Genomic DNA, 16,472 nt, shown 5'->3' with positions numbered 1-16,472 from the left:
CCCTAAAAACACATCCTAACAACAAGTACACATTCCATAGGCATAACATAACTCATACAATACTAACCATGGATGCATAAGCAACATATATATATATATATATATATATATATATATATATATATATATATATATAACAAAAACAGGACAGTTTTACATAGATTAATTCAAAAGATAATAGTTCATAGGAGCTAAGTGCATAAAAGCTATTTCATAACTATTCAAACAAATGTGGGTACTTCTTTTTCATTTCATCCTCGGTTTCCCAAGTGGCTTCCTCAACTTGCTGGTTCCGCCATAACACTTTCACGGATGCAATTATCTTATTTCTCAATTTTTGAACATGCCTATCAAGAACGGCAGTTGGAACTTCTTCATACGACAGCTCTTCATTAACCTCTATAGTTTCAATCGGCACAATAGTGGACGGATCACCTACTACCTTTCTCAACATAGACACATGGAAGACCGAATGTACCAGTGACAACTCGGGTGGTAGCTCGAGCTTGTATCCCACCTGACCAATCCTCTAAATGATTTTGTATGGTCCAACATACCTCGGACTCAATTTTCCCTTCTTCCCAAACTGCATGATGCCCTTCATAGGGAAAATCTTCAAAAATATCAAATCATCTTCCTTGAAGTCTAAATCTCTACGACGAACATCCGAGTAAGACTTTTGGTGACTCTGAGCAGTTTTCAACTTCTCCTTAATAATCTTGACTTTCTCTATGGCCTGATGCACGAGGTCCGGCCCTATCAATTCCGCTTCTCCAACCTTGAACCACCCAATGGGAAACCTACATCTCCTACGATATAATGCCTCAAATGGTGCCATCTGGATACTAGCATGGAAGCTATTGTTGTCAACAAATTCTATGAGAGGAAAATGGCCATCTCCACTACCCTTGAAATCAAGAGTACAAGCACGCAACATGTCCTCAAGCGTCTGAATGGTTTGCTCTGCTTGCCCGTTGGCTTGAGGGTTAAAAGTTGTGCTAAGATTTATCTGCTTGCCCAAACATTGCTAAAATTTCTTCCAAAAGTTGGCGGTGACTAAGCCCCTCGATCGGAAATGATTGAGTCTGGAGTACCATGCAACCTGACTATTTCCTTGATATACAACTAGGCATATTGTTCCGCTGTGTCGGTAGCTTTAACTAGCAAGAAGTGCACTGATTTTGTGAGTCGATCCACAATTACCCAAATTGTTCGAACTTGCGCGGAGTGCGCAACAACCCTATCAAAAAATCCATGTTAATCATCTCCCACTTCCATATTGGAATTTTTATGCTTTTAGCCAATCCACCGGACTTTGATGTTCTGCCTTCACTTGTTGATAATTCGGATATTTTGCCACAAAGTTCGCCACATCCTTCTTCATGTTGTTCCACCAATAAATTTCCTTGAGATCATGGTACATTTTCATAGAACCTGGGTGCACAGAATACCTCGAAGTGTGAGCTTCAGCCATGATCCTTCCCCGAAGATTGTCAATATTAGGAACACATAGGCGGTCTTGGTATCGTAAGGTACCATCATCAATGCCAAGGTAAAAAACTGTGGTCTTGTGTTTGTGAATCCCCACTTTCAGTTGTTCTAATAATGGATCATTGAATTGCTTATCTTTCACCTCCGTCACAAGCGATGATTCAACCCTATTCTGCATAATTATCCCTCCTTCATTAGAGTCCGCAAGGCGAACTCCCAAACTAGCTAACCATTAAACCTCCCTGGCTAACGACCTCTGATATGCCTCCAAATGAGCCAAACTTCCCATAGATTTTCGACTAAGAGCGTCTGCCACAACATTAGCCCTTCCCGGGTGATAAAGAATATCAATGTCATAGTCCTTGAGTAACTCTAGCCTTCTTCTTTGAGTCAGATTCAACTCCTTCTGCTTGAAAATATATTGAAGGCTCTTTTGGTCCTTGAATATATCCACATGGGCCCCATATATATAATGTCACCAAATCTTTAGCGCAAACACCACAGACGCAAGTTCTACGTCATGAGTTGGATAGTTCTTTTCATGATTCTTGAGTTTCCTGGAAGCGTAGGATCTTACCTTGTTGTTCTATATTAACACGCACCCAAGCCCGATCCTGGAAGCATCGCAATACACCCCAAATCCCTCTGAATATGACCCCTCATCCCACATCCATAACATACATGCAACTCCATGTAGCAAATCCCTGAGTGCATCTTCCCGCACCTGTGGCACGAGGACCTCTGCTGCTGCTGGAACCTCTCTCCTAACTGTCCCCGCTGATGGTATCCTCTGTTGCCATGACCGGGCCTGAAATGACTCCACTGCTGCTGGCTGGGACCTGATGGCGGTGCACTGGCTGAAGACTGTGCAATAGACTGGGAAGGCCCTAATGATCCTCCCCTGAAAGCTAATGTTTCCCTACCTAGTGACTCTCACATGTTGCCCGTTGATCGGGCCTTGCTGTTACCCTCTTTATCCATTTTGTTCTTCAATTTTCGGTTCTCTGTGGCCTAAGAAAATGCCACCATCTTCCCTTAATTCATATCAGAATTCAATGCAGCTGTAGAAGCCTCATTAATAGTCAAAGAATTAAGGCCCTAAACAAATCGACGCACCCTGGCCTCCATTGTGGGCAACATATTAATGGCATACTTGGACAAGCGAGCAAACTCCATGTGGTACTCCCACACACTTTTGTTACCTTGCTTCAAATTTTCAAACTCTGCTGCACGGGTTGCACTTGACTCAGCGGGTAGGAAATGATCTATAAAGGCATCAGCAAACTCGCCCCACCTCGCCAGAGGGCGCCCCTCCTCTCGGGGATCTTCCCACAACTCAAACCATGAATAGGCCACCCCTTTCAAATGGTAGGCAGCTAACTCTACTCCCTCCATCTCAGTTGCACGCATAACCCTGAGGGTCTTGTGCATCTTATCAATAAAATCATGAGGGTCTTCTTCTAGATTGGCACCTAAAAACAATGGAGTGTCTCACTGAAGAAATCTTTCCACCCTAGAACTAGTAGAATCCCCTTGATGGCTGGATGAACAGGGCAAAACATTTGACCTCTAGACCTGAGAGGCCCCTAGCTAGGTCAACATCTGAATAGCTCCCCTAAGATCTCTATCAGAAATACCAGAACCAGAACAGTGGTATCAACGGGAAGGATAATGGTACCCTCCACGGGTGTAGGGACTGGGGTACTCTGCTCTGGAATAGAAGAATCAGGCATAGTGATAGCAAGGCAGCTACCCTCACCCACGGTATCAAGCAGTGAATCATCATCCACTCTTAAAGTGGCATTAGCATTGGCTTCCTGTCCAATTCTTGCTTTCTTCTTAGGTGTCATTTACTAAAAGATAGAACAATACACTAATTAGAGAGGGAACAGTGTCACCGCACGATCTGGAATATCAAAGAAGTGTGTTATTCCTAAATGCCCAAATAGCCTCCAACTTATAGATGTGGTCGACTACACACCGATAAGAAGGACTCTACTAGACACGGCTCCGAGACACCCTAGGACACTTTAAAACCTTAGGCTCTGATACCAAGTTTGTCATGCCTCAACCTAGAGAGGCGCGACCGACGCTCAATCGAGGAGGCCCCAACTGAGCAAGCCTTATCAAACACTTCCTACCCAATTCGATATGAATAAGGAAATGATGCTTTCATTCATTTATTTAGACGAGGAAAGAGGGTGCATTCTACAATGTTAGCTCATTTTAAATTACAACATTAAACCGTCGATAGGTTCCAAGATTCCATGCAAATACACTTTCGCAAAAGTGAGAATTTGAATTACATCATAGTTTGCAGACCCATCCAACACCCGTACATAACCCACACATATGTCTACGGAGCCTCTAAGGATGGAAAGTCAAGTTATGACAATGCCGACAACAAGGACCCGGCTATACATCAAAAGTAGGAGTCTACAACAAAAGATGTGCAATATAACCCCTTGAAGGAGAAAGGGGCTCACCAAGACTTCAAGAAGAAGGTACTCCGCTACGCGCAATCCGCACTATATGCAATGGAGCCACCTACATTCATTTAAAAATGTAGAGCCCCGGCAAAAAAGACGTTAGTACCATGGAATAGTACTAGTATGTATAACTAAACACCATCTAGTTAGAAAAAAATTCATACAAGAATAAGAAATCACAAGTACAACTCAAGCTTTAAATGATCACCACCTTATCAAATAAAAGAATCATACAACTTCCACATAATTTTTATATAGCTTTTAGTTTGGGGCATTTCACACTATTCATCATTGTTCACAATACCACCGCTATCTTGAGCGGAGTCCGATCTCAACGCTATTGGCTAGGTTTCCTCATTTGAGGCATATATTTCAATCACAATCTCATTTTCCTTTCCGGAATTCATTCACAATACCACCGCTATCTTGAGCGGAGTCCGATCTCAACCCGATCGGCTAGGTCGCCTTTCCAAAGCATTGTTCCCTTCACATTAATCACTTCGTTTCACATATATCATTTCATAGGCACTTGGGGCCACGACTTATCACATTATCCTTGGCACTAGGCCGCATATTTACATACACAACTTCAATTTCAATTTAAAGTCCAAGCATTTCGATACATAATTCATATCCTTGCCCTATTCAAGTTATCAAGACAGAACATTGATCACGTTGAGACACATTTTTCACGCATATACAGTTACAACATCAATTCATGTAAAATGATAAGCAATGCAATAATTCAACTTTAATATTACCATATTCACACAAACGCCGATGAAGCTCAATTTCTAAAAGATGGGGTTTTAGCCATACATACCTCTACCGAGCTTTCCTTAATCCTATTACGTTACAGAATGTTCGCACTTTAATCTATTTAAGCAATATAGCACAATTTAACTCATAATCAAGAAAAGATAATAATCTAAGCTCTCTTGAGCATTTTACCGAGCATTTAGTGTTCATTAAGGCCTTATGGTTCTTTTATGCAAGATTACACTAGCCCATTACCCATTCCTCTCTTTTATAATTCCTCACATTCTTCAAAAATACATGCATGCAATGCAAACCCCCTTATCCCCATGAATTACCTCACCAATGATCCTTTGTAGCTATGTGTAAAAATGAGAGCTGAGGTGATGAAGCCTTACCTCTTGGGATGAGGGTTTAGGTCCCTCACTTGATTATCTTCAATGATTTACCAAGGATTCATGGAGTAATTTTGACAGAAGCACTTCCCCTCTCTGAGACCCCTCTTTGTCCCTAAAAGTGTCAGGAAATGGGCTCAAAATGAGCTATTGCACAGGATATAACGACAGGGGGTCGGGTTTAAAATTTAGAAAATTGGAGCCCCTACTCGGATCTATAACCGCATTTGCGATCGCAAAGTGGACATGCGGCCCGCATAATGGACCACAAAAATGCTCCCCACGACCTGAACACACTGCCTGGGTATGCGATAGAAATGCGCTCCGCATTTCTGCGATCGCATAATGCACCGCATAACTGCCCCTTACAAAATCCCAAGGGAATTATGCGACGACTTTGCAGCCGCATATCTATCCACATAGTTGACATCGATTTGGCGAACACACTGCTTCACTCTGCGGTTACTATGTGGTCTGCAAAACGGGCACTTTTCTGGAAAACATTATTCTTTAACTTTTAAATGCATAGACCAGTTCTAAAGGGTCCGAACTGCGGCGATCTCTCTAAAACATATTCCTAATTGCCACTATGAGCTTTCGGGGTTAGAGTGGAAATTTTCACGGGGCCTCACACAGTCAAGGTAGAAGGGGCTCCCACCAGAAGGGTTGGTTAGGAGGGAGATCCCAGCAGCAGCAGAGGTCCGTGTGCCCCAGTTACAGGAGGGTACACTCAGGGATTTGCTTCATGGAGTTACCTATATGCTACGAATGTGGTTTGATGGGCCATATTTAGAGACATTGTTAGACATCCTGCCAGGGTGCGGGTAGGGGCACCGCACAGCCATCCAGTTCAGCAACTACTACATCTTCAGCACCCTCTCCAGCTCGAGTTGCTCCAGCACCCAGGGGCGTGGTGCAACTAGGGGTGGTGCGCAGAGTTCGGGAGGACCCAGCCAGTTCTATGCTATGAGTGGTAGCCAGACTGTAGAGGCTTCTCCATATGTTGTTACATGTATTCTGACTGTCCAATCTCATGATGTGTATGCACTTATTGACATCAGTTCCACCTTATCCTATGTTACCTTTTTGTTGCTTGGAATTTGGGATAGAACCGGATTAGCTTCATAAGCCATTCTCGGTGTCTACTCTAGTTGTTGAGTCTATTATAACTGCACGAGTTTATAGAGATTGTGTTGTTACGGTGCGTGGTAGGGATACCGTGGTCGATCTTATTGAATTGGGGATGGTCGATTTTGATGTAATAATGGGAATGTATTGGCTTTATTCATGTTTTGCCAAACTTGATTGTCGTACTAGAACTATGAGGCATTAATTTCCTAATGAGCCCGTTGTTGAATGGAAGGGAGATAATGGAGTGCCAAAAGGTTGGTTTATTTCTTATCATAAGGCCGCAAAGATGATCAAGAAGGGGTGTATCTATCATTTAGTCCAGGTTACGGACACCGATGCCGAGATGCCTAGCCTTGAGTCCGTGAAAGTTGTGAATAAATTTCCGGATGTTTTTCTAGATGAGCTCCATGGGATCCCACCAGGCAGGGAGATTTATTTTGGGATCGACATGATGTTAGTCACGCAGCCTATATCAATTCCACCTTACAGAATGGCACTAGCAAAATTAAAGGAGCTAAAGGAATAATTAAATGATTTATTAGAAAAGGGTTTCATCCGCCCGAGTGTGTCACCGTGGGGCGCACCAGTTTTGTTTGTAAGGAAGAAATATGGGTCGTTGTAGATTCGTATTGACTACTCGAAACTCAAAAAAGTCACAATCAAAAATAAATACCCTCTACCAAGGGTAGATGATTTGTTTGATCAATTGCAAGGTGCTAAGTGTTTTTCAAAAATTGACTTACGGTCCAGGTATCATCAATTGAAGATAACGGAGCATTGTCACGACCCAAATCTCGGTCGTGATGGCGCCCAGCACACTACTAGGCAAGCCCGACCATTATTCAACACTTAACCCAATTTATCAAAAATAGCGGAAAAAAATATCAATTAAGCAAGATTAAAGTACTGAAGATTTTAACAAAATACACAATATAATCTCACTAGGACCCGGTGTCACGAATCTTAGCCTCTAGAATATAGAATATCATCCTAATACATGGTATATCCAAAGTCTGATAATGTGGAAATAAAGAGATAGGATAGGAGGGAGAAGATCAATGGCTGCGAACGCCGTGCAGCTACCTCGATACTCCCAGAGGCTGGATCTGCTGATCAACTGGATCTACTGAGCCTGAGACTGCCCTGGATCTGCACACAAGGTGCAGGGAGTAAAGTGAGTACTCCGACCCAGTGAGTAATAAAAGTAACTACAGTCCGAAGATAAGAAAATCCAGTAAATACACAAAGTAAGCTAAAATCCAAATATACAGCAACATATGGAACTGAGCAGCTAAACACCAGTATAAATACAAATACATGAATGCAATGCAATGCATATGATGGTACATTCCAGTACCCACTGCGGCGTGCAGCCCGAGCCATCCATATTTATTTATCGTCGACGGCGCTCACTGGGGGTGTGTACAGACTCCGGAGGGGCTCCTACAGCCCAAGCGCAATATCTTGGTCAGTCATTGTTACCTGACCGGTCAGCCATTGTTACCTGACCAATTTATATCATACAGTGCCATTGTTACCACTGTTCAAGTATATCATCCAGCGTCATTGTTACCACTATTTCAAGTATATCACACAGTGTCATTGTTACCACTGTGTCAAGTATATCACACAGTGTCATTATTACCACTGTTTCAAGTCACTTTATAATCAGTCCAGAAAATAATATAATAAGCCCCTTGGGCATTTACAAAACAGAAGTTCCCAGCCCGGAATACATTTAAAAATATCATTTATGTTTTCAACACTTAGAATTATGGCTGAGTTTGCAAAACAGCATCCAAACAATATACCCATGGCGGTGTGCCACCCGATCCACATATAGAACTCACATAAGGAGATATACGTCGAGCTGAATAGCTCATCACATCAAAATACCGAACATCGGTCATAAACACACTAAGGTGCATAATATCATTCCCAAGGAAACATATAGCGCTATAGGCTACAAACTCAAGCACAACTGAGGTGCGATACATGATCTAAGTCTCATCCTGCTCATATAACATCACCGCTGAGCGGAACCTCAACACATAAGGAATTTACCAAGCCGTCTCACAACTCATACGGTGCAATATATCTTTACATGAATTAACTGACCACGAAATAAGACTGCGACTATCCTTCCATAAAGAGCGCATTGCTGAAATAAACACAACTGGCCTGACGTAAGGCTCACTTCCACATTTAAATCTATCCACCGACCTCAAGTCGATCCTGATCGTGCCAAGCTAGGCCAATAATCTTTCACAGGTCCATAACCCAATAAACAGAGTGCCCTCCAGGCATAAATTCTCAAATGGATGATATTACCAAAATCCTCATACTTGGTTTAAATTTCTAATTAATCAAGTGACTACATGTCACACTTATACAATATTCCTGTGGGACAAGCTCCCACCATCTTCCGAAATAATTAACGGGTCTGCACATCCAAACCACCGGCTGCACTAACGCTGAAAAGCGATCAAGAATCCCTAACCAGGATGCAAAGCCTTTCTCACAGAACACCGACCTCAGGTGATACTGACGTCAATACCCATCTTACTCAAAACACTGAAACTCATATACTACTCATCCGAGATCGTGACATCACAGTCATTGACCAAACTGAAACCTTGGTCCTTACTTCAAATTCCATACCACTCACTGCACCTCACGTGCCATTATACGATAGACGTGATTTCCATCACAACTCTGGAACCGCCGATAGGCTAATACTTCATCACATAAGACTTTCCATTTAACTCACTTCAGGAGAACTATAGCAGCATACATGCAAATCCTCATAATCTTCGAATATGCCAATCTCTAAGTAGTTGTCCAAGCCACCATAACACTTTCTGGGATCCGCCTACTCATAATAGGCCCTAACAAAAGCATGCTTCAGAATAACATCAATCACTGCGGCCGACAAGCCTCACATGCATAACTCGATCACGCTGGACGAACCGATCACTAACACCAGTATACCAACTCAACTATGGCTAATCAATCTACTTCCTTCCAATTTATCCTTGATTGCCTTAGAAATAATAATATCTCCCTTTAACACCTAACTTATTTCAACCAAACTCACCCCGAGTGACCTTAAATCACGAGACCATGCTGTCTCAAATACCATGACCATTTCATGTCTCTCAAATGCTACACCGCAAGTCAAAACATCATAGAACATTCTGTGCCTTTCTTCATAAGCTGCTTCAAAAGCTTGACTCTTAACCGTACTTATAGACTCAAAATCATTAGGCACCACACTTTACCTCTTGAATTAACTAGGACCGTTATTGAGAGCCACCCAGATCTGACTTGGCCCTGAATGCAACCAACTCTACTGAATTTTATAACATATGAATACCCTCTCGATAAAGCACCCAGAGGGATCACTTCCCTCGAAGCCTGCACCTATACGAGGCATAAATCATGAATCTTCCCTCAAGTCTGAACATGAGCCAATAAGGCTAACCATAGCATGCATCCAACAATTCATTTACTCAAATTACCACTCATGGTCCTTTTCCGTAGCTGCAATAACCCACCAATATGCCAATAACCAGAATTCACGCAGGTAATAAACCGTGCAATCAGCTAATCAACAACAAGCTCCCCAACTTGGCTCGAAGCCATAGATCACAACACATATACTCTATTGCTGTCGTAATATCATGGTGAGATTAAACTCACTCCATCATAAGCTCGTGGAAACACAAATCATCTGGAATTTTAACTCTTCTGCAATTCTTGCATTTACTCACACAACAGCTAAGCCCACTTACTCAGTCCTAAATTATTCAAAAATTTCGGCAGAGCCTCCTTTGTAATTGGTCCTACCCACCTGCCAGAGAATCACCAAAACCATCCTAACAACACATCCACAACTTGACAAATCATCACAATGCATATCAATTACATAAATCTAAATTGATACATGGACATGCGTTGCACCTATTTGAATCATAACACATAGAAAATACCATTCAACCCTCCATTATTGGGCTATTCAACCAAGTAGGAACATATTCTTCCTTTAATATTTTCGACCTTCAAGGTGGTCTCCTTGACTCAACGATTTCGTCATAATACATTTACGGAAGCGATCTCAGCTCCCAGACTTATCTAACTAGGAGACACGAAAAATATTCTTCACGCGCCCATAACTCGGGCTACTCAACAAATCACAATAAGAAACGAATCACTTAACAGTTCATCTACTATCCAGTAGGCTTCTTCGCCACTACCAAGTCGTACAAATACACCTCGCAACACTAACATACTCATCACGTGGATATCCAATCGCCATTCCGGCTAACAAGGACAATAATGAACATATGAGTTCAAAACACTTGCTCACAAAATCAGCACCTCGGTGCTCAAGCCATTGGCAAAGATTTGGCCTCAAGTCCTCCTGACTGGTCTAACTTTAAACTCACAGAGATTACACCTCGCCTCTCGATCGGGGAATCAAAAGCCATCGAGACACATCTGATACTGAACGCCCGTTGGGGCATACGATCATGCAGAAGGAATTTCAAAAGTTCCTTTTCAAGCTAAATCGAGGATGCACGATAAGAATTCAAGAATGTGAAGTTTTCCTAAAGGTTCTGCAACCTCCCGAGGATAAGTACAGACGTCTCCGTACCGATTCGCGAGACTCTGCTAAACCGGCTCATGACTCGTGAGACCAAGTAACCTAGGCTCTGATACCAACTTTGTCAAGACCCAAGTCCCGGTCGTGATGGCGCCCAACACACTACTAGGCAAGCCCGACCATTATTCAACACTTAACCCAATTTATCAAAAATAGCGGAAAAATTATCAATTAAGCAAGATTAAAGTACTGAAGATTTTAACAAAATACAAAATATAATCTCACTAGGACCCGGTGTCACGAATCTGAGCCTCTAGAATACAGAATATCATCCTAATACATGGTATATCCAAAGTCTGATAATGCGGAAATAAAGAGATAGGATATGAGGGAGAAGATCAATGGCTGCGAACGCCGTGCAGCTACCTCGATACTCCCAGAGGTTGGATCTGCTGATCAACTAGATCTACTAAGCCTGAGACTGCCCTGGATCTGCACACAAGGTGCAGGGAGTAAAGTGAGTACTCCGACCCAGTGAGTAATAAAAGTAACTACAGTCCGAAGATAAGAAAATCCAGTAAATACACAAAGTAAGCTAAAATCCAAATATACAGCAACATATGGAACTGAGCAGCTAAACACCAGTATAAATACAAATACATGAATGCAATGCAATGCATATGATGGTACATTCCAGTACCCACTGCGGCGTGCAGCCCGAGCCATCCATATTTATTTATCGTCGACGGCGCTCACTGGGGGTGTGTACAGACTCCGGAGGGGCTCCTACAGCCCAAGCGCAATATCTTGGTCAGTCATTGTTACCTGATCGGTCAGCCATTGTTACCTGACCAATTTATATCATACAGTGCCATTGTTACCACTGTTCAAGTATATCATCCAGTGTCATTGTTACCACTATTTCAAGTATATCACACAGTGTCATTGTTACCACTGTGTCAAGTATATCACACAGTGTCATTGTTACCACTATTTCAAGTCACTTTATAATCAGTCCAGAAAATAATATAATAAGCCCCTTGGGCATTTACAAAACAGAAGTTCCCAGCCCGGAATACATTTAAAAATATCATTTAAGTTTTCAACACTTAGAATTATGGCTGAGTTTGCAAAACAACATTTAAAACCTTGGACTGAAATTAAATGATATGCAAATCATGCTAAGCAGTAATATCAATCCTCGAAGGATTTTACAAATCGGCACAAGGCCCCAAACATGGCATCAAGACCAGTAATATCAATGAAGTATGTGTATCAATCACCAGTATAGTATAAACATCACACGGGGTGGACCAAGTCACAATCTCCAGTAGTATTCGACCCAGCACTCGCCATGGAGTGCATATCACGCCTCAATATAGCGTTACGATGTGAAAGTTCGGGGTTTCAAACCCTCAGAATAGCATTTACATCTATTACTCACCTCTAACCGGTCGTAGACTAGTCCGCAATGCCCTTTCTTCTTGAATCGACCTCTTCGCGCGTCGAATCTAGTCAAAACCACAACGAATACGTTAAAATAGGCTAAGGGAATATAACCCAATCGAAAAGACTCGAAAAATGTCGAAAATCCCGAAATTAGCAAAACACGAGCCCCGGGTCCACGTCTCGAAATTCAGAAATTTTTACATCAATACGACCCTTATCTCTCCACGAGTCAATACATACCAAATTCACAAAAATCGGAGTTCATTTGACCCCTCAAATCACCATTTAATTCTCTTCAGTTTCAAGCCCTAAACTACCATTTTTGTCCATAAATTACTTAAGTTTTCAGCTCTAATCCATGTATTTAACTTGGAAATAAGTAGAAACAACTCACCTTTAATGCTTGATGAAATCCCCCTTGAAATTCTCTCCAAAATAATCCAAGCCAAATGAAAGAAATGAAAGAAATAAGCCAAATCCGTGTTTAAAAGAATCTGCCCATGCTTCGTCGAGTTGTACCTTGCACTTGTGCTATACAAGTTGTACATCCTATTAAAATTGTTCCTTGTCGGACACCTTCTGTTTAAACACCTATAACGTCTTGCATAAATATCTAAATGATAAACGATTTAAATATTTAGAAACTAGACTCAGAGATCTTTAATTTGATAGGTTGTACACCATATAACTCTTTATTTATCCCGAGATATGAGCTTCTAAATCGGCTCCATGAAATCAGAAAATTTCTGGAGAAACTGCTCCACCAGTCATCTTAATCAATCATAACTTTCTCTACAAATGTCCAAATTACGATTTCTTTAGCTTTCTGGAAACTAGATACGAAGGGCTACAACTTTCGTTTTTGAATCATCTCAAAATACCTTGTAGATCAAAAGCTATAGGTCTCTGAATTACGCTCCACGACTGCACATTGCTGTCCAAAGACAGCTTAGCAGCAGAAATTGCAGCAGCTTTTATTTTCACTAAAAAGGCTCTAACTCCATCATACAAACTCAGAATTAGACAATTCTTGTTCCTATGAGTCACAAATAATAATACGAACACAACCCTTCAATCGAAACTCAATTCGGATCTCGTTTGCCCAGTTCAATACCCATTTCGCTCGTCAAACAATTAACTTACGTTTCACGTCAAAAACCCAATCGGGACTTGATGAAATTAAAGCAAAATTTCCAGATCAGTCCTATAATTCATGATATAAATTCTGGAAGTCTTGAAATCAAATTTGGATCTCTAGAACTAAAAATAGACCTTTGGATCATTACATGCTTATGCTCAAAACGGCAAATATCTTCCAAAAACTCTTCCAAAACTTATCCGAACCTCATGGGACCCCGACCAAAAATGTCAACATAATTCATAACATCATTAAAACCTGCTCAAATCATCAAAACACCTCAAACAACATCAAATTACCCAAAACTCATCGAATTCAAGCCTAAGTTTCCAAAAACTTCTGAAAATACACTTTCGATCAAAAACCCGAACAAACGATGTCTGAATGACCTAAAATTTTGCACACACATCACAAATGACATAAAAAAGCTACATAAATTCTTGGAATTCCATTCCGACTCACGGATCAATATCTCACCTATCAACCGGAATTCGCCAAAATACTAACTTCGCCAATTCAAGCCTAATTCTACACCAGACCTCGAAAATTACTTCCGATCACACTCCTAAGTCACAAATCATCCCCCGAAGCTAACCGAATCATCGGAATTCAAATCCGAGCCCTCTAACACATAAGTCAACGTTCGGTTGACTTTTCCAACTTAAACCTCCTTAAAAGAGACTAAGTGTCTCAAACCTTACCAAAATCATTCCGGAATGACTTCAAATTTTGCACACAAGTCACATTCGACATTACGGACTTGCCCCATCTTTCGGAACCGCATTTCGACCCCGATATCAAAATTTCCACTTCCGGTCGAATTTTCTCAAAAACCTTCAAATTTCTATATTTAGCCAAATGACTTCAAAATGACCTCCGGACATCTGAATTCACTTCCGATCGCGCTCCCAACTCCAGAATCACCATACGGATCTATTCCCATACTTGGAATCCCAAACGGACATCTATAACACTGAAAAGCCTTCCAACCCAAATTTATGAAATTCTTCTAAAGTACTAACTTTCACAATATACGCCGAAATGCTCACGGGTTACCCAAAACCAAATCCGGACATACGCCCAAGTCCGAAATCATCATACGAACATGCTGGAACTTTCAGATCCCAATTCCGAGGTCGTTTACTCAAAATTCTAATCCTAGTTCATTTCTTCAATTTTAAGCTTTCAAAATGAGAATTTCCATTTAGATTTGACTCCAAACTTCCTGAATTTTAATTCTGACCATACACACAAGTCAATATACCTAAGATGAAGCCGCTCATGGCCTCAAACAGCTGAATGACGCGCCGGAGCTCAAAACGACCGGTCGGGTCGTTACAAGCATGATATTCCAAAAACAACTTTCAAGACCTGGTATGGGCACTTTGAATTTCTAGTGATGTCTTTCGGGCTAAAAAATGCCTTAGTAGCATTCATGGATCTTATGAATCGAGTCTTTAAGACTTTTTCTAGACTCCTTAATGATAGTATTCATTGACGATATTCTTGTGTATTCCCGAAGTCGGGAGGACCATGCTGACCATCTCAAGGCAGTTCTGCAGACTCTTCAGCAGCACCAACTGTATGCAAAAAAAAAAATTGAAATGTGAATTTTGGCTTGAATTTGTCACGTTCTTGGGTCATGTCTTCTCCAATGAAGTAATTATGGTTGATCCGCAAAAAAATGCAGCAGTAAAGAATTGGCTTAGACCTACCACTCCAACAGAGATTCACAGCTTCTTGGGTTTGGCCGGGTACTACAGAAGATTTGTGGAGGGATTTTCTACTCTTGCCTCTCCATTGACTAAATTGATGCAGAAAACTGTTAAGTTCCAGTGGTCCGATGCTTGTGAAAGGAGCTTCCAGGAATTGAAATCAAGATTGACTATAGCACCATTATTTACCCTGCCAGAGGGCACAGAGGGATTTGTGGTGTATTGTGATGCTTCAAGTATCGGGCTTGGGTATGTTTTAATGCAACACGACAAGGTCATAGCTTACGCTTTTAGGCAACTCAAGAATCATGAAAAGAACTATCCAACCCATGACTTAGAGGTTGCAGCGGTGGTGTTTGCACTAAAGATTTGGCGACATTTTTTGTGTGGGGTCCATGTGGATGTATTTACGGACCACAAGAGCCTTCAATATATTTTCAAACAAAAGTAGTTGAATCTGAGACAGAGAAAATGGCTAGAATTAATCAAGTGTTACACCCCATATTTTCATACGTGACAGTATGCCATAAATAAATTGATGGAAGCTCGAAAATGAGGTGATACATCCCGCATTTTTGTACGTTAAAGTTTCGTCGTCAGTTAATTGAAGTAAGCTCGGAAATGAGATTATTTATGGATTTTAAGTAATATGCTATTTCAAAGAAGGAATAAGAAAAACCGTAAAGGTGCGAGGGTAAGAAAATCGAAAAAAATGGGTTTCGTCGAAGTTTGGCATTTTGAAAAAAAAATACAGCCTGAGGAATAATAATACTCGATATTTATGGACTAGTGTCATACAAGGTACCAAATGACCATGATGGTATGATGTATAAAGTGTATTAAAAGTAAGTAGTATTTTAAGTAATTTGAGATAATTAGTTAATTATTAAATTAAGTGGGTAAGAGTAATAATGGCCTTGTCCATGTGGGACCATGACAATAAAGGATAGTATGACTAAGAAATATTATACATTAGTGTCACACTTTGAGACAAGTAGTCTTTTAAGCATTAAAGTCAAGTCTGGCCTAGAAAGACATTAAAAGAACTCATTTGAAACTTCAGAGAATTCATTTTTGGAACTCCTGGATGTGAGCTTCATTTCATTTTAACGTGAGCTCCATTTTATTTCAAAGTGATCTTCATTTCATTTCATTTCAACGTGAGCTCCAGTTCAACAACGTGACAACAACAACATCAACAACAACCCAGTATAATCCAACTAGTGGGGTCTGGGGAGGGTAGTTTGTACGCAGACCTTACCCCTACCTAGGGGTAGAGAGGATATTTTCAAATAGACCCTC

At 41.1% G+C, this 16,472-nt stretch overlaps 1 protein-coding gene across 1 annotated transcript; it reads right to left on the bottom strand.

Annotated features, from left to right (window-relative positions):
* Nucleotides 1-217: 217 nt before the first annotated feature.
* On the bottom strand, nucleotides 218-937 carry LOC138875289 (uncharacterized). The gene is made up of 2 exons (XM_070154112.1): nucleotides 558-937; nucleotides 218-446 (listed from the first exon to the last, which is right to left on the bottom strand). Exons 1-2 carry the CDS (start codon nucleotides 935-937, stop codon nucleotides 218-220), a joined length of 609 nt encoding a protein of 202 aa, XP_070010213.1.
* Between the last annotated feature and the right edge of the window lie 15,535 nt (nucleotides 938-16,472).

The sequence above is a fragment of the Nicotiana sylvestris genome, chromosome 8, assembly GCF_000393655.2.
Source record: "Nicotiana sylvestris chromosome 8, ASM39365v2, whole genome shotgun sequence".
In the NCBI taxonomy this organism is placed as follows: Eukaryota; Viridiplantae; Streptophyta; class Magnoliopsida; order Solanales; family Solanaceae; genus Nicotiana; species Nicotiana sylvestris.
This window is presented reverse-complemented; position numbering and strand designations above follow the sequence as displayed.

Bases quoted from the DNA above. Each gene is read 5' to 3' on its own strand.
- LOC138875289 (XM_070154112.1), bottom strand. From the start codon at position 937: ATGTTGCGTGCTTGTACTCTTGATTTCAAGGGTAGTGGAGATGGCCAT. The intron at 447-557 runs GTATGTTGGACC...GTCTATGTTGAG, and splicing joins AAGGGAAAATTGAGTCCGAG to AAAGGTAGTAGGTGATCCGT.